Genomic DNA, 22020 nt, shown 5'->3' with positions numbered 1-22020 from the left:
GCTCTACATTCCCAGTGTAAAAGTTCAGTGGTCATTCCGGACTACCGTCAGTACAGTACTTCATAGGTGATAACTTTTTTGACCATTGCAGTCTGCTCACACATAATTTCCTTCAAATATAATCCTGAACAAAGTCACTGAAGACGATCTGAACAGAAGATGAAACTTTTCAGAGCCGTAAATCAAATTTTACAAATTAAAGTTGGGCATCTACTCATGTGACCTGTTTCCAGTAAGGCTAATTGGCACTGAGTAACTCTGATGAGGGTAGCAAGTGTTCATCACTTCAGAAAATGAGGTCACTTGTTTAGGGTGCTAAATGTATAATTAAGAAAGCATTAGTTTAAAAATGCTTAGCAGTGTTTTCTGCATCCTTTTCACCAAAAATCTGGTAGACTTTCAAAATTAGCATAAGCACTTAAATAGTTTCATAAGGGCTAAGCAATATCATATTGGAGTTAATGTTAGTAAAATGCAGTGATGCAGACCATTGGAAAAAGCCATACAAACACCTTTGGAAAAATGCCGTCTTTCAGAATATTTTAAGGACAAAGTATTTCCCCTAAATAATTGGAGAGGAAATAGCGTGTGTTTCAGTGACCCAGAGATGATTTGTTAGAGCTGTACATGTAACTTACACCTCTTGCCATTTTGGAGCATTTATTCAAAATGGGCACGTGCTTGAGCTTCTGTACTTTTGATTGTGTACTTCTGACAACATTTTTACTACCATTCACTTCATCTACTTATGCTGTTGAAGTTGACTAGGTGTTAAACAGTAATAATTACAGAGCTGTGATGTTTAGCATGATATGGATTAAGTAGCATTTTAGTGCCTTTAATCATTTAAGCAGTGACAGTATCTTAAAAGAGAACATAAATGGGCTTACAGAAGAATAACTTGCAACAACTTAGCACTGACCTATGCTGGAATCCGTGTGTGGCAAGGTCTTTCCTATTTAAAGCTTTGAATTCCCTTGAATCCCAATGATATCTTTATTAAGCTAATAAATTGGGATTACCTTCTTTTACAGAACAAAGGCTTTCTAAAGAATTGGTTCATAAGATGAAAAAAGTTAAATTATTGTGTATTTGTTTGTTTGTTTTTACCTTAGCCACAGGTGTCAAGTACACACAACAGTGCATCCACAGAAGAACAGCAGTTGTACTGGGCTAAGGGTACAGGCTTTGGAACAGGCTCCACAGCTTCAGGATGGGATGTTGAACAAGCTTTGACTAAGCAAAGGCTAGAAGAAGAGCATGTGACCTGCCTTCTACAGGTGTGTAATAATGAAATTTTGATTAATGATAAGCATTTGAAATGTTAGAACCTGGATAATAAAAATTGGGCATGTATTTTTTCAGTCATATAACACAGTAATTATGGTATTTTGTGAGAAGATTAGTTTACAACTGCCTGTCTACGTGAAAAATGGTATATATCATATTGTGAGTGAGGTTGTGTTCAAACGTCAGTAGGCTGCTGCATACAAAAAGACCTGTGTGGGTAAGCCTGGGTGGCAGTTCTGAATAGACAATGAACCAAGAAGCATTCCTGTGTATTTCCCTGGAGGTGTTATATACCTCTGTGGACATAACTGCATTCAGTCAAAAGTAAAAACTGTCCACTAAAGGAGGATGATGCAGGAACAGGCATTTTGTTTTGTGTGCCAAATAATCTTACCTATTCATTTCTCGCATATTTTTGCTCTGCTTTAAGAAAATGCCCATAGTTGTTACTGGTGTCCAAGAGTATGTTATGCCAACGTAACAAAATCGCACTTAGACATACTATAAAATCATAAGTGTGTTAATTAAATGAGAACAGTAAATCACCAGTAAGTGTCCAGATCTTAGTAAAATTCTGGTGCCTTCCAAATGCCTCGTGCTAGCAAGAAGAAAATCCTGCATAATTAGGCTTTTCAGTCCATTGTGAAATGCAGCCAACCCCTGTTATCTTAGGTCAGTGTAGGTAAAATTAGACTCTTGTCTAGTCATCAAAAATTTCATTCACAGAACTGTCAGCTCAAATGCATTAGGTAACCTCACTGCTGGGGTAGAGCACAAAGGAGATGAAGTTCTGAAAATAGCCATGCCCTGACTAGTGAAGATATCATTTTGATTTTATCAGTTATTCCAGTCACCGTAGATTACGAGGCACAAGTATCATGTCCCTTGCAAAAGCAAAACAAATAAAATCGGAAACAATTTTCCTAAGCAAGAAAGAGGAAAATCACCTGAATTACTCTTGGCGAAGCTTCTAGGCAGTATTCTATATTATGCAGAGGTTTAGCTATACGTGTCATAGATCATGAGGTAAGGAGGCTTTTGCTTTGAGCAGTCAGCAATTCTAGAAAGAAGTAGAAAACCCTTCAGCGTTTTGTTGAAGATGTCGGGCAGTTGTACGGCAGACTTTGCCTCGTCCCTTCTCTAGAAAGGTTGTTTAGAAAGATTCTGTCGTACGGAGTGCTGAGAAGATGCTGCAGCAAAATACCATGGGGAAGGGGTTAGAGCAAAGAGGGAGAATGAAAGAAAGAAGAGGCTAAAAAGGTGAATGGAGACCCTGAGACTTCAAATAATGTAGTCTTTAAAGACTTGAAGTTACTTCATTTGAGAGTACAGCTCTCAAATCAGACCCATGGAAATGTGTTAGGTTGAATGTCTACAACACACGGTAAAGGCCTGTAAACTCAGGAAGAACTGCCCTTGGGACAAGCAGATGTGCAGTCGTGAGGTGACTCCCCTGCCGTCACTGAGGGGAAGGCTGCTCTTTGGTTGCTGAGGGAAGAGCCCTGCTCACAAGTGCTTGTTCCAAGTAGCTGTCATGCTCACTGTAAGTTGTTTCATCTGTAAACCCTGAAGTGCCATCCAAAAGGAAGTTAGAAGTGTTTTTAAAACATTTGCAGTTTAAAAAAAAATAAAAATCTTCTGTGGCTAGCGGGTGTTCTGAAGTAAGTGGGACTGATCAGCTGTATGTCTCGGTGGTGTGACCTGGCGAGGTCCTGCTTTGAGTAACTCTGACAGTTTTGACGATTTTGTCAAAATTCATATTAATTGACGTCTTAATGTAATTCATAATTATAATAGCTATTTAATTTTAGCATTAGCCAAAGGTGGAGTTGTAATCTAATAACTGTATAGAATTTGTTCTGAGAGATCTTTGGGACTGCTGAAATAAATCCCAGTACTGAATTAGAAAAATAACTACTGAAGTATTATGGTGTCTTCCTTTAAGGAAGGAAAGTCCAAGTTCTTTTGCCTAAGGTAAATCAGGTTTGATTAAATATTTTCGTGTATTCCAGGTGCTTGCCAGTTACATAAATCCTGCAGGGAGTACGTCAAATGGAGAGACCCAAACTAGCCATGAGGGGAGGGGACAAAACAGCAGTGCTCTTCCATCCGTTCTCCTAGAGCTACTCAGTCAATCTTGCCTCATCCCAGCAATGTCATCGTACCTCCGCAACGATTCAGGTAATGTGCCATTGTCTCCTTCTAAATCAAAGTTGGCTTACGTCTGTCAAATCAGTGTTTATCTAAACAATAGGTAGTTCTGGCTAGTTTCAATATGTCTGCCATTTTAGAATTGTATAGATATTGTAAGTATATAATGGAACATTCACTTGAGCCTTAGAAAACGAAATTATGGTGTTCGCTGAAATACTCATTTGTGGTAAGAGTTTAAACTTTGTTGTTCTAATGTCTGTTTTAAATTTGAAATTTAGTTCTTAAACTGTTGAACGCAACAGGAAAGTTTGTATTTTAGTTATTCTCTAGAATAGACATGGAGAGAGGGAGAGTGCTTTATACAAGACCATGAATCTTACTGTGAATAAAAACGTTCATTTTGTGAGAAAATTCAACAGGTATATGCATGAAGTTGGTAAATGTTGCACTAGGGCAATTCTCTTTCACTTTGATCAGAGCTTTTTCTGCTTTATTTAGGAAATATAAAAATAAGCCTCTTACCAAAACCGCAAAATATTTCAAATATATGGGAACAATGAAATTGCTGTTGTTTTTTTTTTTTTTTTAAAAAGGAAAACCAGGTAAGTTATTTGTTGTCATCACATTTCTACTCATAATTTTAAAACAAAGGCATTTTGAGAATTCCATCCAGTATGTTGTACCTTGCTGTGAAAACCATTTCAGTTTTACAACGTAGTGTCAAGCAGTATGAGTTAAGCAAATGCCTTTGTGGAACTAGTGGCAAAAACCAGCAGATTGAGTTTGTGATTTATTTTCAATCTCATTAGATGACAGGCTTTAGTATGAATTTATTGATAAGCATTTTTTTTCTTCAGATAACTGTCAGCCTGAAGTTTTTAAACACTGCCTTAGCCTGAGGTTGAATTTTTTGTTTAGTTGCTTTGTAAGGATGGATTTAATCCCTAAGTAGCAGAAGGAGTTGTTCCAAATCTGAAGAATTTGGGTTTCGGACCCTTCTTTTGCTTGCCCTATTTTTGGAGTAACTGCTAAATGTCTTGTCACATTACTGTGGTTCTTTTGAATGCCAGTTGTAGGGTGTGGTGATGTGAGTTTCTTGAAACAATGTCATAGCTTCTGGTTGAATTACACAGTATGTTTTATCTCCAGGGTAAAAGAGAAATCGTCTGTGTCTTAAGTATTTACAAAGCTACATAGGACTAAAACAAGAATGTGGCTCTTTTAATCTGTGGTAACTAGGGCATTACATAATCTTGTATGATGGAATGGAAGTAGTTCAAAAAGTCTGCTGGGGCCTTGTAATAAAAATAAAAATATGAAGATGTTTTACTTGCCAGTCCACAGGTTGACACCTGTCCCTAATTTGTTGGTTCTATTTTTCTCATATTACAGTGAGGAGAATGAACTCTGTAGCTTATGCACCAGGCTCGTTATTGCAAATGAAAATCTAATATCAAACAATGAAGTAAATGATAAAGTAAAACGATAAAGTAATCTTTCTAACAGATACTCGTAAATTCTTCTTTGTTGAGGTAGGAAGGAAAAGGCACTGAAAGACCTGGCAAAACTGCTATGTTATCTAAAGGATAAAGCTGTTGGTTCAGAGTTATAGAGGAATACAGCTGTTGAAATTGCTTTTTGCTGTTTTCAGTAGAAAAACGTGTCTGTCTGTATAAGTCACCTCTAACTGGGGAAGAACAGACAGATACTGATAGAAGAGATGAGATATGTGGCTGGTGGAGAGAAGTTCAGACTTGTTTGGCTTTCTGGAACCATTTGTTTTCCCAAAGTGCAAAGAAAAGGAGAAGTTTCAGTGGGAAATGTTCATTTTAGGTATGTTGTCCACTCCTGGAGTACTGTTATATGTGTTTGGTAGGGGGTGTTCGTATGTTGGTGCTTGTGAAATAAAAATTAGTGAAGAGTGAACAAAGCAGATGCTTCCTGCTTTTTCATAAATGGATCTGTAGCTCTTAATGTAGCAGCGTTTTTATGCTTAATACGTTGATCCAAGCAATTGTCTTGAATGCTTCCTGCTGTGTTTTTTGGAAATTCTACACATAAAACTAGTTAACAATGTTCTTCTGGATTTAAACAAAATAGCTTTGCGGGCTTATGTCAGTCAAGCTTGTCTTTGAAAACGTAATAGGATATCAGTATGAGAGGGAAATGTGCAAAAAGGCATGATTTCTAGAAAGAATGTCTTCTCTTCATGAATATTTGAGTCAGATGCATTTAGTTTGAAAGAAGTCCCTGAAAATAGTTTGTGTTGGTGATAGCCAGGCATAATTCCAATGCAGTAATTACTCTTTAGTTCAAAAGCAGACAGATAATTCTCACACGAATGAGTCTGAGTTGCAGGTGATGCCGGGGCTCTAGGTGTCACTAACAGAGTGTCTGGAGACGGCACTGACAGAGAGCCTGGCTGTCACAAGAGAGGCAGAGGTTGAGAAGCTCTGGAGCTATGGTAAGCTCTGGTACAATGCTTGTAAGACTGAAAAATTCCCTTCTCCAGTAGGGCTGAATTGCCTACTCAGGGGCAGCAGGAAAGCAAACAGCATTATCTGTAACACTCATGTACTTGGTCTTCTAGTTTTCAGACCAGTGTACCTTCTGCTATCAAAACGTACTTTCATGTGGAAGGAGGAGGTAACTGTATTCTTCCTTGTAACGTGCTGGACTGAGAAATTAGGACACTGCATACAGGATGCTAATAGAGCGTTCTGGGTTTGGCACTCCAGCGGGTACAAGCTGTGCCCAGCACAATGCTGACAGAAAATGGCAATTTTCAGCAGCTTGTAACTTTCTCAGACATGAATGGATGCTAGCGGTATCAGTTAATGGTTACCCTTATGCTGGAGGTATTCCTCTACTACATTTTTGGTTTTGCTGTAAACAGTTGCAGTAACAGTGATCTTCACATATTATGTATCTGCCATAAGCATAAAGTTATGTGGGAAAAAAATTTATAAAGAAATATAATATGCAGTGAAGCTGCTGGGTGTGCTGTTTCCCTTTATTGCACGGTAGGCTGATACCACTGTGGTGATACAAGATGTAATCTTTTGGTATCGATGAGAATTTTGTGTTTGGTTTAAACGTGTTCTGTTAGCTACAGGTATGATACATACTGCTTGCAAAGTTGTTTTGGCAAAATTCTTGAACAGTTCTGGTGTTAAAATCTAAATTGGCCTTTGGCACAGTTAGAAATTTACCTAGATTTTTTGTCGCTTAAATATGTTTTGCTGTCCCTGCTCAATTTGCCCAAAACATGCATGGACTAGATTGTTATCTAGACTTTCTACATAAAAGGAATATTGACCAGATAAGGAGTGCTCACGTATCATTTAATCTTTTAGAAGCCTCACCTTAAAGCAGATCCTTACAAAACAGATTGCCCTGACACATTCTGCAGCTTCATCTGCATCAGAGCAAGGTGATTGTGTGAAGTCCTTGAAAATTGTGAGCTGACCACTTTCATTAATTTCTGTAATTGCTTTTTTCTTGTAGAGCAAGAATGTTTATGTGTCTATGAAGGACTTTCCTTATTATGCAAGAGAGATCATAGCTATACTCACAAGGAGCAATAGCTGCTGTAATCCTCACCCTGTTTCTTGATCGTTTTTTCCTGTGTTTGTTTCAGATCTTGGTATGGCATTACGGTGGCTTTTATTATCTTTCATTTTATAAATGAAAAAAGTTTATCTTTGTAATATGATGAGATTATTTTTTTTTAACATTTGTGTTTATTCGTAAGTACTTAATTCATGTTTACATTGATAAAATTCATGTCATTCAACTTCTGTATTGTGGAACGTGTAGCGTGTATTAATTGCTGAGCATTTATGCACATTTCATGCTGAAATCTGTCATTTAAAACCTTTTCATTGTTGTCTTGTATGCAGCGCTTTTCACTTGAAAGAATTACCACTGTAGGAACTCTTTCAAATATCTGAACGTTTCTCTCCTTAAACAAAATGCTCAACAATGAAATTTGTGCCGTACCACAAGAGGTTCCCAGCATACCCGTGACCGCCAGGTTCTAACTAGAGTACACGGCTATCTTGAAGGTCTAGATTTTTGCTGATAAAAGTAAGAGTTACTTGACTGGTGGACCTAGGTTTATGAAGACTAATACAAGTTAGTATTTACAAGTGGGAGAGAAGAAAGCAGTAGCAATAGTAGTCTTTGTAGCTAACAAGGTTTATAGAGAGAAGGCAGCGGAAAGGAATGGTGACATAGAAGGAAAATCAAGTGACTTTTAGAACAGGGATTGTATATATTTTGTTACAGGCTTGAACAGCAGAAAGCCCAGTAAAGCTGGGATTTATCAGTGATACCACAATATAAGGTAGACTCTTCATGCTTTTAAATGTAGTTGTACTAGTTTGTCCGTAAACTAGTCTCTAGCAAACTTTAAGATGACTTAATCTTGTTTAAAGCTGAAGAGTGAGAGAGGTTTGGTACAACCTTTTCCTTGGAAGAGAGACCTCATAGCAAGCTGGAGAATTCTGCCTGAACTCTCTCTGCTTCAGATCCCATGCTTTCAGAAAGCAGATGTTGGGATTTTGGCTGGGGTTTTCTTGCAGCCCTTTCCTCACATGCTCCCCTCTTAGCCACCCTTTCTTCTGTGGTGGACAAAGACTCCGTGTGATGTGGTCAGCATAGCTTGTGGTGGAACATTAGCTCAGTCTTCCTTGGGTTTGACTGCTGAGAAGAGGTGATGCATTTCTGTGGGAGTGCTCTACTGAAAGGATTGTGTTTACTGACCAGCATGTTCCACTTCGTAAGAGTCCAATATTTGCTTTTAATGCACATGTCATAGTTTATCAAGTACTGTCACGCCCTGGACTTGTGGATTCCATTAATGGTTGTGCTGCTTCATCCCTCTGCCAAATGCCTCATTGTGAACTTTATTTAGAAAGTACTATGGACTAAACCTTTGAAGGTGAACACACTGAGTGATTTTTTTTCTGCCTCTGTTGATATACCTTTGTTAGTTGAGTCCATTAAAGTCATACTTTTCAGGCCTTACCTCAGAGCTAGAACTACAGTAGGTTGCCTGCTGAAATTGTTTATTTTCTATTAGTCTTGTTCTCACAAGGCATTATATGCTGTTGCTTTAGTTTTTGCAAAGCAGTTCCACTGGACTGAGTAGGCTGAGTACCTGAGGAAGCTTGTGTTCCCTTATGGGTCTCTGGAATTGGTACGCTGAGCTCATTCAGCTACTACATCTTTATTCATCTGTTGCTGAGGGTGTGAAGGTGCTACTGCAGTGTAAATGTTGAATCACCATGAAATTCTGCTTTTCCCTAGACTATTGACTTTTTACTGTACCTAATAAGAGGTGTTTGCTGTTAAGGTATTTTTTGTTGTTGAGATTCTTATGCATATATTGGATTAAATGTATAAGCACCAGCGCTGTATATTGGAGCTCATTTAACTAAATTTAGACTTAGGTCCACATGAGTACAGCGCGCAAGTATTACGTATTAAGAGAGGATAGCAGACTTCTGTTTTAAAACAAAATCTAACTCATATGCCAGGGCAGTGTCTAGTGATAATATTACCCTGTGACTTCCTTCACAGGGTCAAAGCCTTTTGCTATAAGCAAAATTACAAGTACAATGGCAGTTTAGATAGACAGTATATAATTACCAAAATTAAAAATTCCACTAGTTTTCATTAGTGTTAATGGACTCGTTCAGTGGTAAAAGAATGATGCTGAACCTTTGCCGCATTTGGTTATAACTTTGGGATCGTTCTTTTCTGTTTTGCTGTTGAAGTGTTTACAAAAAAAGGTGCAGTATCTCACTCCAGTGCTGGAGTTGATTCGCAATTTTGAGAACACAGCTATGGACTGAAATGACATGAAATAAAACTGTTTATTTATTTCACAAAATTGACAAGTTTTAAATAACTTCAGGATGAAAATAAACAGCAGTAATTTCTACTTGAATTTCATATTTCTGTTCAGTTTTCAGGTTCCTTTAACCTCTCATTTTAAGAATCATCTCAAATATCCTTGTATTATGAGATTAATGCAATAATATCCATAAGTATGTAGATACAAGAAGTACATTGAAAAATTTTTCAATGTATTGACTGTATTCTATAGTCTTAAATAAACATGAATAACCTGCATAATTTCTCTAGAAGGTAGCTTAGTTTTACAGAATGCTTTGGTGCTTCATATACTGAAAATGAGTAGAGATTTGCTGTACACTATGGATAGTGAATGAATTTTCTTGTCTGCACACGTTTTCTTCCGGTGCAGCCTCAGATCTGTTTATCATTTCTTCTGGATGAGCCAGTACTGACTCAGAGAGGCAAAACCAGAATACACCATCTTCCACCTCATTCGTCCATAAATCAGTGTGTTACAGTTTCTGCAACTGACTGAAATATCATTGCCAAATTCATTCTGTTCTAGATCTCTGACCTTATTTTATGTATGTGCTTGTTTCAAAGTGATTTCCAAAGGCTCAGTTGGTGTAGCAGTTATGAAGTTCTACACAGTAATAAGCTATCACCTATACAAGAGATGTATTTCTTTGCTTGTCATTTTATGGAATGACTGGATGTAGCTTTGCTGCCTAGGAGAGATAACTGAACAGATTTTCAGAAATACAGCTCCATTGTTCCTCTGTGGCACGTGTAATACTAAGAATGGTATTTATTAAAATCAGTGTTGGGGTTTTTTTAGTAGTGTTTTTCTACTTCGTTTTTAATCCTAAGATCTCAGAAGCAGCTTTTCTATTAGAAGGTATATGCGAGATATATTCATGTAAATAAAAGCTTCTATGATCTCAGACTGTCTGCAGCTTTGGATCTAATTCAAATACATGCATAGGTTTAATTTAAAACGTGGAAATAGTTTAATCAATTTCAGTAGTCTAATTGCATATTCCATGAAGTATGCCTAAGAGTTAAAATTCTGGGCCTCAGTCATAAATGATAAAAAAAGGGAAAATGTCTTAAAGACCTGGTCCAGAGAGAGTACACCCTTCTGGGCAAAGATATTAAACCTGTTTTCCATGCAACACCATGAATCCTTGTGTGATATGTTTTATTGTACTTGAAAATAAGCGTCAGGATGAAAACATGAAAGTTGTATTTGACTTATGTTAAATACAGTCTAAAAATGGTGATATAGAAAATGTAACTTAAGATTTTTTTTTTCATTTGGAGAATATGTATTAGTGTGTCATTGTAATTATTAATATTTCTGAAAAGAAGTACTGAAACTATTATTTGTTTTTTCACACCACTTTAAAGGATTTTTAATTAGAAAAGCACATGGTCAGTATAGCATGATGATTTCAAATACAGATTCAGTAAAGGCAAGAAAATCTAACCTTTTTCAGCTTTCCACAAGACTAACAAAAATGCTGCAGAATATAGTCAATAGTTAAAATTTTATTTATAATATTTCAATTTTTGGTATAACAGTGTTCCTGTTTCCACACTTATACATTAGTGTAAGTTATAAGCCTAAATTATGGTGATCTAAAAATAAAACCCTTTTGTCTGTTTTCTGGTCTCAGCTATGAAGAGACATTGCACAAAACCATAGAAAGCATCATGGGGCTTGCTTATATGTATTTATATATTTAATTAATCTCTATGTACTGATTGTTTTCAGCGTTTGCTTACGTTTCTTGTGTCTTGCATGTTTGCAGTGCTGTCTCTGTTTCTGCTATTTAGATTTCATCTGTTATCAATGAGAAGTTGAGTATCGCCTGCCTTCATTTACGTAATTCAGCACGCTAGCTGGGCTCGCTGATACATTTAGCAGTCATTGATGCAGCACCCTTAGCCAGACACTTTGCTCTGGAATATTTTTGATAATCTCTTCAGACAGTGGTTTTTTTTGCTTTAAATTTAGAAATCATTCTTACCATCACTGGTCTTTGCACTGTGTGCTATGCAATTGATGTTCAAAAATGTCATCAAAGTGTAGTGTAGATGTACACAAAAACAATAACAAATAAATTGAGTACAGTTCCAATAATCCCAAGCAGTGCTAAAATAGATTCTTCTTTTTCCTCTTTCTCCTCTTGCCTTTTCACATCCTCCAGTGTTGTGATGGCAGAGGTCCCCATTTTTCCTGCAAATACCTTCACCAGTATTCTGGCAGCTAGCTAGAAGAAAGAAGGCAAATGGTAAATCTGGTCTGACAAACATGCAAGCTTTGATCTTTTGAAAAACAATTCTCTATTTCTTTACACAATATTCCTTAACGCTCTGTTGATTGATTTGTATTCATCTTTTGTTTTCTTTTTGTATGTGCATGTCCATGTTAAAAGTAATTGTTCTTGTAGATACAGATTTGGTAGAAGGAGTGAAAAATAGCTTGATGCTTCAAGGCAATTAACATGCTTTACTATAAAAGAAATTTAAAATCTGTCTTTAGTCAGCTAATTTGTTTCCTTATGAAACATCAAATTGGTGAAAGCAGGTATGTGAGCATTGTCAGATACTCTGAAATGCTTCGGGAGATTATGTGAATTTTCAGCTGTTGTTAAATATTTAACTGTCACAGTACAAAAACCGGTTGAAAATGTTCAAGTCTGCTGTTTTTGAACGTGAAGAATATGTCTCCTTAATACAGTATCACAGTATCTTTTGACGAGTGAGCCCTAAGTAGACGTTTGCAGGTGAGATCTTATCCTTTTACGTGTTTAATAGATCAGCTTTTGGACATCCATGCAACAGTAAACATTTAACAGAAAATGTCTCTCTTCAAATATAAAGGTGGTTGTTGTTATTATATATGCTTATTATTGCAGTCTGCCAAAGGACAGTAGTATTCTTATAGTAACCAAATTCTATGCAATATAGGGACTTGAGATAGATATTTACAGATGCGTATATGATTTATTACCTTTTTTGTGGCAAAAGTGGGGTTGACAGGTCATCTCTGTTACTTAGCTGCTCATGTACTCTTAATTTGCAGTCAAATATCCTCTAGAAACATATTGCCTGTAAAATTATGTTAATTGGTGGCTAAAATGATGATCTTATATGTGATCTGCTATGCTGTTTTAGCCTTATTAATCAGAAATTTCCAACCTTAAACCAAAATTTGATTGGGGTGTCTACTAGTTCAGATAACCCCAATTTACTGGAAATTTGCAGCCACATTTTATAGTGCAATAGCATTTTTCTCTCCTGGCAAACATCTTTAATCATTGGAGATAAACGTATTTCTGCTGTGAGTCTAATTAAAGCCATCAGCTCAGAGCATATTTCACAGAAAGGTAAAAAAAAGACGATGTTTCTTACCCTACATTGCATCAGGAATAAAATGTCATCAGACATGCTTCTTACTCGTCGATTCGGTGGCAAACCAGGCTTTTTTCTTCATGGAGGGGGCTGCTGTCCTCACTCAGACAGATCAGATAGGAGCATGAACAGTTCCTTGATGAAGAAGTTTATCGGTGAGGATAATAACGTTACAGAATCTTCCAAATGACTGGCCTTCTCTCTCGGTAATCCACTACAGCAAGTGCAGTCGAAAAACAGTAAAACCTTTTCTGGTAATGATCCTCGCTGTTGACTAATTCTCATTAAAATTGAGGATTTTTTTCCTTAGATGATGCAGAGCCACGAAATGCATGCTGTTCGGTTTTGCCTTTAAAAAAAAAAAAAAAATACGAACAGCTCCTGGTTTTATTCAGTTGCACTTAGTTATTTATTAAGACTTCAGGAAAACCCAGCCTTTGATTTACTCTTTGTGGCAGCCGTCTGAAGAGGCTTTCTCACGTTGACATGCTGTAATTCCAAATGCAGCGAACTACGTGCAGTCACACTATGTAATTTTAGTCCAGCCTGAAAAAGGACGAAAAGAAGTCTGCTTTACTGGCAATAGTGTGAACGCTGTCACACACCTGCATTCAGAGCCTCTGGAAAGAATTCCAAGGTATTCTTCGGAGCATTGCATAACTTAGCCAGGCAAATCTGAAGAGCGGAATGACAGTGGCTTTAGTTGCACACTGTGGCGAGCTGTGACATTGATTAAACATGCACTTGGCACTTGCTGAATAAAGAAGGAGCTACGAGCCACCCTTGCAGACAGTGAGTTGCATAACAATGTGCGATGGCTCTGCTGTTTCATTGTCAGGCCCGGCACATTTTAATCCTCCACCAAGGGAGGAGAAAGTGTGCGGTGTAAAGAGGAGTAGAGTTAACTGTACTTGGGGGGGTTTTCTGGGGAAGCGCTGCATGACAAATGGTGACATTAAGGCATTCAAGCTGAAACAGTGTTTCTGCCTTTTGTCTTTTTATGCTTTGTTTGACAGGCAATTGTTTCTATGGGAAATAGTACTTCTAAGCTTCTCCTCTTTTTGTTTGCCACCCAAAGAATGCAGGTTAGTGTGGAATTAATGAAAACACAGACTTCAAGAAAAATATTCCTGTTCCGATTTCATAGGAAGCAGTAACTCAATTTTTTTCCTAGGTGAATCAGAGAGGTATTTTTTTGCCCGCCCTCTTTGAAAGGCGGGGTGTGGGTGTGGGGGGGTGTGTGTGTGGTATGTGTGTCTGTAAAGTCAACTCCTCTTCCCAGTCTCTTCAGACAAAAAGCCACAATTTTAATAACCTCTGCAAGTAGCTGTGTTTCAAGTAATTTTATTCAATCACTTCGTTCCATGAAGGCTACCAATGCAGTGTGGTTTTGTTGGTATAGCATAGCTTCTTGATATGAAGGCAACTATATTTTATGTATATTGGAAAATTTATTTAAAAAAAAATACTTGCAATATCAATCAATTCACAATTCAAAATACAAAAAGCTTATGCATATGAAAAATCAAAAGATAATTAATTACATTGAATTCAAACAGTAGCAATGTAACTGGAAACCTTGACCACTTACCAGAACAGCATGTTTTAGAAATTACAAGGCATTATTTGAAATTCAGTTTTCAGTAATCTTTCTGTGAGAAAGCAAGAGAGAGTAAAATCATTCCTTTGCTATTTGAAATACTTCCATTTTCAAATTCATTTACTTAAGTGTTAAATTTTTTTTCTCATTATTTTTCTAAAGCGTCCGAGTAGTTTGTTAGTTTCTTAGTAATGGACAAAACTGCATATTTTACATGTGCATTATTTTAGTGGAAAATACAGTGTTTGAAGTACCACAAGTTGTATGGTACTTGTACACGATTTGCCCTTTATCCTGAAAGTAACGTTGCCAGAGTGAAATTGTTTGACTCTAAAAGAATTAAGTAATTAGGTTAAATCTCTCCAACATAGCTTTCCTTAACATATATTCTAATATGTCTATATGGTATTTCCTTTTAAGCTCTTCCCTTATTCTGAAAAGGCTGCGGCAACTTCACTTGTTTCTGGAATTGTTTTCTGTCCATGTATCTGGAACATATTTCTGTATTCATTTACATCCATTCAGAGATACAAAGGTGGGTAAATTTTACCCTGTGTATCCTGACCATTCACGTTGCTAAGAGCACCTAGCAATAACCAAATTTTCAAGCCATTGTACCGTATTAACCCTTGCATGTTAAAAATCAAACCCTTTCCTTTGTGAAGGGGGGAAATTGCGCAATGTGCATTGTCTCTTATTTAAAGATTAATGATGTATTTGAGAGGTAGGAATCTGTCACCTTGTCAACACCACCAGATATAAAGATTCAAGGTCAGCAGAAGACTTTCTTGCAGTATTGTCAAGTGTAAATAGTGACAATAAAGGAAATTCGGAAGCTCCACTGCAAATAACCAGCTAATGAAGATGTATCCACAGAAAGCAGTAAAAGATTCACACAATATTTCTTGGCCTGTTTTTTGCCATGGTTGAGGTCTCAGCGCTCTGCCATTTACATAGCTGTGATGCAACTGGCACTTCAGTGGCTTAAGGTGAACCCAGGGAAACAAGTCTTTCTGGGCTCCCTCTGCACACCAGCATTCAGATCCAAGGTTTGCCATGGACCTTGGTTCGATGGCATTTCTCCCGTCCTGTCCTTCCATTGCATTGATACGTGTGTCTATGTGGACATGCCATGAACTGTTTTGGAAAACACACCCAGCCAAAAATAGATCTCTAGCACAGCGCGGTAAGAGGGATGGGGCAGTAGCTGCTTAAGCTGTCAGTGTTGGCAAAGAGTTGCTGGTTGGGGGGAGGGAAAAGAAAAAAAAAATGGAAAGGGAAAAAAAAAAAGACAGAGAAAGGTTTCTCAGTTACAGGAAACCTGAGGAATTCATCCGTGTTGGGTGGAAGCTGGTATTTACAAATAACTTCCTTATAGCTACAGTGCATCTTCAGTGTGAAGAGAAAATTTTCTGAGATTCCTCACATGAGTGAAGCTATTAATATAGGTTGATTTGAAAAGACCTTGATTTATCTATAATATTTTATGATATTTGGAAAAATGGGGAGATAATTTATATTTTGTGTAAAATAACATTAGAGTCTGGGAGTATGTTTTATACAAGTCAGTAATAAAACCACGTGTTTTGGGGTGAACATTACATGGTTACACAGTATTTGGGTTTGGCACTGTTATCCAAAAATGTCCTAAATTTAATTCTCTTACTTCTGTCTAGGCAGAGCTTTCAAGCACTTAGTAAGACTTTGGCAACATCTTAGTAACTGATTTATGTAGCATCCCGAGAGCAGAACAAATTCTGTTGATTAGAGGTCATTCTGTTCATTACCACTGGTGTTTGAGCACTTGTATTGCATGGGAATAGACCTTAGGCAGTACAAATGTATGTCAGATTTTAAAGATATTCATGCTTCAAGAGGGAGTTGTCAGGCTATCTTGTGAAAACCCAGCGGTATAAATTCAACGATTTACAGTCTTGATCCTTTGATGATCATTATCCTGCTATACGCTACTGCTGTGAGTGATGTGGTACACCCATAACATCGCATTTACAAAAGGAACAAGTGCTCTTAATCGAAGTGTAAGTTTTCTTTTCCCTCATGTATTTTCATGGTTTTATATAATTTTGATTTTCATGTACTCTAAGATTATGCTGTATTTTTTCATTAAAATAGCAAGTTTTGAGTCAGATATTGTTTGCTCTTTTAGAGAGCAAATGCTCTGAAGATTGCAAGTTAAAGCAGAATGTACAGGAAGATTTGAAGGAGAAAACGGAAAGAAAAATGTAAAGAGCTGTCTAGACTTAAAATTCTATTAAGGTTAAAATTCTGTAATGAAATCCAAAAGATCATTCATACATCAGTTGTCCATGAAGACTGTTTTTCCTTGCAGTTAGTTGTTCTGCATTTTCCCCAGGATACAGGAAGATACTTGAAATGCAGTAGCACGTGCATCGTGTAGGTGATACATACTGGTTTTCTTCTCTGACAACCTCTACAGACTTCTCTTTATGAGATCTGACACTTTTTCAGTTAAATCACAGAACAGCAGAGCAAAGCTTTGTCTGTTGGGAGATGCAGTAGTATACATAAATTAAGATAAATTTGTTCACTTAGCATAAGCAAGGAATGTATGGATATCCATGCTCCCTCCTTCTTCCTTATTTTTTTTCTTATTTTCTTTATTCACACACAACCCCCCACCCCCACCCCCCGAGAACTAAACACAGCTACTGTTTACTTTGTGGGAGCTGTTAGCCTATTTTTTTATGATATAGATTGATGTATGATGCCCTTGAGTCAGCAGCGATGGGCATGGCCAATTTGAGACAGGTTTCAAAGTTGCTGGGTTTTTTTGCTCTTCTGTTGAAAAAAAAGAGGAAGAACTCAGATTCTTTGTCTGTAGCAACACAAGTTACTTTTAGATTTCTTACTATTCTCATTCACACTTCTTTCATGTGTTTCAACTCGGCATTGACTTGATGATTTTGACAATTCAGCTATGCGTCTATGTCTTGTTTTCCTTCTGATTGAGGAACTTCAGTGCTTTTTGGCCATTATCTGGGTTTTTCCCTGATTTTGTAACCTAGTTACCGACCCAGAATATCCTTGGAAAAATCCAGAATTATCTCATAACTAGAAGTTCCTCAAGGTTGTTCCCACCTGTCAGTCTTCGCTTACCAGAAATTTACTTGTTCCAGTCTCTCACACTTGCTTTAAAGTCGTTCTGTGTTAAGAAATCAATTAAATGGACTTCTTCTGCCACACTCCTTTCAATGCCAGCATCTCTTAGCACCAGTCAACATCAACCACTGCTTTATTGTCTGTCAATATGGTCAGAATGCACACCAGTATTTTGCCAAGAAAAGGGGTAAGTGTGCCGGTTGAGTAATAGTTTAGGAAAAACTGAGCCATCCTGCCTTTGGAGGGTGTCAAGTGACATGTCACACACTGGTTTTGAGGGAACTGCGTTAATCGCTCTCTTGATGAACTGAAGCAACTCAGAAGTTGGTGAGCGATGAATGTTGCTGAGTTAGAGGTGAGGGTTTCAGCCCCAACTGTGTGTGGTGGCCTTCTGGATATGGTGGAAGGAAATGACTGAAAAAAAGGCAAGAGGTTGTTTGTTTGGTTTTTTTTTCCCTCTTCTTCAGTCTCTAGTCTCACATGGGACATCAGGCAGTCTTCATTTTTAAATGAATTTTAAATGAAGACATGCTTCAGTCATGATTCAGTGCTGTTCTCTGCAGCTCAAGAGGTTTTTTGTCAGACAGCAGGTATCCGGGACTATTTCTTCACATTGGTTTGAGTGTAGGCTGCATGGTTCTGGAGGAGTATTAGGGCTTTCACGTATCAGGTTTTTGACCTGTCATGTTCATAAATTTTGTTGTGTTAGAGAAGTCCATTACGTGAATATTGGGTCCTTACTGGGCAAGCAGAGGGAAGCAGAGTACTGAGAACTGATCCTAGTCATGGAGGGGTGGCTCATGGGGAACAACAGTACTAAAACACGCTCTTCTTTCTCCAAAGCCCTTAAAGCATCTTACCTTGTGAGAAAGAAAAAATCTTGTCCCTATAAGTTTCCAGTTGACTGATCTTAAAAAACGAAACAAACAAACCTAGAAGATACCACCATCCCAGCACCTTTTGCCACATACCTTTCCTCTGATTTATCTCCTTTAGTAGGAAGTAGTTAGTAGAAATAAAAGGATGCAATTATTGTCTCATGAAATCTCTTATTTTCTACTGCAAAAGAATATGAATACATGCTCATTATATTTTCAAAGCATTTGAAAATACTATTTCCTAGTAGATAGTGCTTTTAGAGTAGAACTTAAATAACAGATTTTTTTTTTAAATGTCAAAACCAATTATCCATTTGAGTGGTTAATAATATAAAAGATGTATGAAAGAACAAATTGTAAATTTGTACTTCGAGCTCTACTGTGTTGCAGAAATTTGTTGTAATTTATAGGAAGTAATTATGAAGTATGTATTGAAACATCATGGCATTGAGATCTTTGGGAATTAAATACCTAGTTGTTACAAGGAACGAAGCAGCTTAGATTTGGGTTGTAATTGAGTACTACTGGATTGCATGCCAGATGAAGCACTTAGTCCTTTAAAGACTGAAGTGTACTTACTTCAAAGAGATAATGGAAATATTTTTTCAACAAATCATTATTTAGCCAAGATCACTGAGAGACTAACTGCTGCTTCAGTCTTTACCTGTTTCTGTACTGCAGCATTGTTTTCTATGACTTTTAAACACAAATCCATTAACTGGAGAGCTCTTCATTGATTTACACAGCTGGTGGTGGATTTTGCAGCTGTATGTAGAGAACGTACTTCAGACTAGCTTGCAACCTCTGGCACCATTCACTTGATCGCAGTGAATTCAAGTGCATGTTGGATTTTCCAGAAGGAAGGGAGTTTTGTGGAAAAGATAGTCAAGAAATTACCAGGTGAGAAATAGGAGGGGTAAAGGCTGGATTTTTTCTTCCTTCTCCTGCTTCTCACCCACATGTTCTTTGTCCCACTGCCTAAATAATACAGAGTACTTTTCGGAAAAACAGTACTCTGTAATCAAGAGTGGGGTTGGGTTTTTTTTGTCTGTTTGTTTTTATGAGCCTTAAATCACACAAATTTTTCCACATGATGACGGAGCCACTGAAGGTGATTTACAGGACAATAGTGAAAACATAAGTAAACAAGGTTTCTTTCTCATCTGGAGACCACTGTGAAGTTCTGGACCTCTGTGGTTACAGGACAGTGTGACTGTCTTGAAAGCGTGAGCAACAGACTGCTTATGTATCTGTATCTGCCTGCCAAGGACCTGCGATCCGTTTACTATTTCCCTTTGAATCCACTTAGACATCACTCTTCTGGTACTAACGTGAGCGACACCTTTTTTGACAGACCTTGATGCCTTGCCCTCCACTATGTAATACGTTTTATGTAAAAGGAAACTAAACTGTGGTGTTTGCCGTCCTGCCTCCCACAGCAGAGTTATCTCTTTTAATAAGTTTTCAGGAGAAATGCGATTAGATGCTGATCCTTGATGCAAGCTTGTACAGAAGCTAACAAATCATACATGAGATGCAGCTGGTGTTCATTTCATTCCTGAAGTTAGTTTCTGTGTGTTTATTTTGAATTATTTATTTGAGAAATAAAAGTTAGGGGCTGTTGCGTTCAAAAGTGATTAGTTTTGGCCATAAGTGTTCCATGAAATTCTCTCTGCCAATAGACTGTCACTATCTTGCAATATCTGTTTAATTTACAGAAAACAGTACAGGTCACTGACGTGACTGTTTAAGGCACATGGCAGTAAAGCTTCTGCCTTGTTTCAAGTTGTGGGGGCCTGTCCTTAAGCTTTCCTAGTCCTTTTTTCTCATTGCTAAGGCCCATGAGCATTTCATCCAGGAGTTCCTTTTTTCCCTTCATTAATTGGACGCCAAACCTGGTAGCTATATCCCTGCTTGTAGGACAAGTACTAGACTGGGTTTCCCTCTGAAGATAATTGGTAAAGACATTCAGCAGGCCCTTTAAAATTTGAGATACCACATTTCATCTTCCAAAATTTCCAGAGTAAATGTTACTGAGCCTCCCATTTTTTTTCTTGTTTTACTTTAGTCAGACAGTACATCTCAAATGGTTTCATTTAGACTTGGTAATCATGTATGGGAATATGAGCGCTTGGTGTCTGGAATAGATTGCTGTGCAGCACCATATGCTACAAGCATTCACAGATTTTACTGGAGGCATTAAGAATTAATTTTTTAAATTATGCCTCTCGTTACCAACAGACTCAGTCCTTTTTGAGAAAAGAATATGACATCAGAGGAGAATGTGACACCATACTAGATGTCCTGCGCTTCCATATTATATCGCAGAAATGTACGATCCACTTCTTTCCCTTTTCTTTAACTCTCATGCTTCCTGGTCCTTGTTGCTAAAGATGCAGTAACCGCTAATGGGCCACAACGTTTTATTGGTACGCACGAGACTCCCGAAAGGACTGTAAGTAATGCATTTTCAGGGGTTTTTTTGTCTTCTTACATATTAGTGGCTTTGTCAATTAGGGGTAGCACAATTGGATAAGCTGCTAAAAATGTTTTGACCAAACAAACTAGCAATCCCTTTCTTCCTGTTCATTTACAGAGCAGATTGCCTGGGTGCCTGCGTTAGTTCTAGATATTTTTACTTCATGTAAGAAAAAGCTCACTGTGCTTTCAGGAAAGAGTTTTGCCAGCTGAGATGCGTAGCTCAGCACGCGTTTGAAGGGGAACTTAGCGGAACATTGAGGTGAGGGACGGCTTTCATTTTCAGTGGTTGAAAGTCTTGGCTTTTTGGTCAAGTGGTAGGTCTTCATTATTCCGGGCAGTAACAGTCTCACTTGTCTTTCATTTCTTTTCTGTTCTTGTTTTCTCTCCTGTGTTTGAGAACAAAATATTGTAAACGTACCTGGCATTTCCTATACTCATATGCAGACACTTTCCAGTCATGGTATTTCCTTTCTTACTATGCTCTGAGGGTAGGCATAGTATTGAGTACAAGTCAAAGGAAATGGATCTCTGTGGCTGAAGGAGTTAGTCTAGAAAGAGTTAATTTATGGTAGATTATTCCAACGTCTGAACTCTAGCTTTTTTACTACTGTTTATATCTTCTTGTCCTCTCTAGAAGACAGCTTCAAGATAGTACCTCTTGTTAGCAAAAGAATATTTTCTTTTCTTTTGAGTTTGTCTTTGTTGTTACACTCTAACGTAATGGGGGATGATCCATTTTAAGAAGTGATGCGGGAACTTGCATGAGATTGCACGGAAGGTGCAAATTCTCCTATTCCACAAGTCTGGGGCGTGGAGATGGTTCTCCCCATCATATCATATGTGGTGCTCAGTTAAACTGGTTGATAAGTTTTCCATATAGCTGTTGGCACTCTAAGGCACTTTCAGCATGCAGTGAGTGCAAGGGGTTACCTTTCATTTAACTTAGGGAGGCTATTAGGCTTGAATTTTTCTCCTCAACCTGCACTTTGTGTGCTTACCAAAAGCCCATCTTGGGATTTAAACAACCAACTATTGTCTAGAAAAGACACTAAAATGATAAAGGTTCAGTTTTGCATATGCACAGGGGCTCTGCCATCTTGGACAAGCAAAATAATTAGATACTGAAGGCAGAATGAGATTCTTAGGTATTCTCATTTCTGTCCCCTGGGGTTGTGATCTTGTAGGTGTGCT

At 37.7% G+C, this 22020-nt stretch overlaps 1 protein-coding gene across 8 annotated transcripts in view; it reads left to right on the top strand.

Moving 5' to 3' along the window:
* Window positions 1–22020, top strand: part of BIRC6 (baculoviral IAP repeat containing 6) — a 186923-nt gene that overhangs the window by 130808 nt on the left and 34095 nt on the right. For all 8 annotated transcript variants that reach the window (XM_054196360.1, XM_054196361.1, XM_054196359.1 and 5 more), the window contains 2 exons: window positions 1116–1280; window positions 3303–3471. In XM_054196360.1, the coding sequence (XP_054052335.1) occupies window positions 1116–1280; window positions 3303–3471 (334 nt within the window). The remainder of the gene's footprint in view (window positions 1–1115; window positions 1281–3302; window positions 3472–22020) is intronic.

Source organism: Rissa tridactyla, chromosome 3, assembly GCF_028500815.1.
Source record: "Rissa tridactyla isolate bRisTri1 chromosome 3, bRisTri1.patW.cur.20221130, whole genome shotgun sequence".
Classification (NCBI taxonomy): Eukaryota; Metazoa; Chordata; class Aves; order Charadriiformes; family Laridae; genus Rissa; species Rissa tridactyla.
The sequence above is the reverse complement of the archived record's forward strand: the minus strand, read 5'-3'. Positions and strand labels throughout refer to the sequence as shown.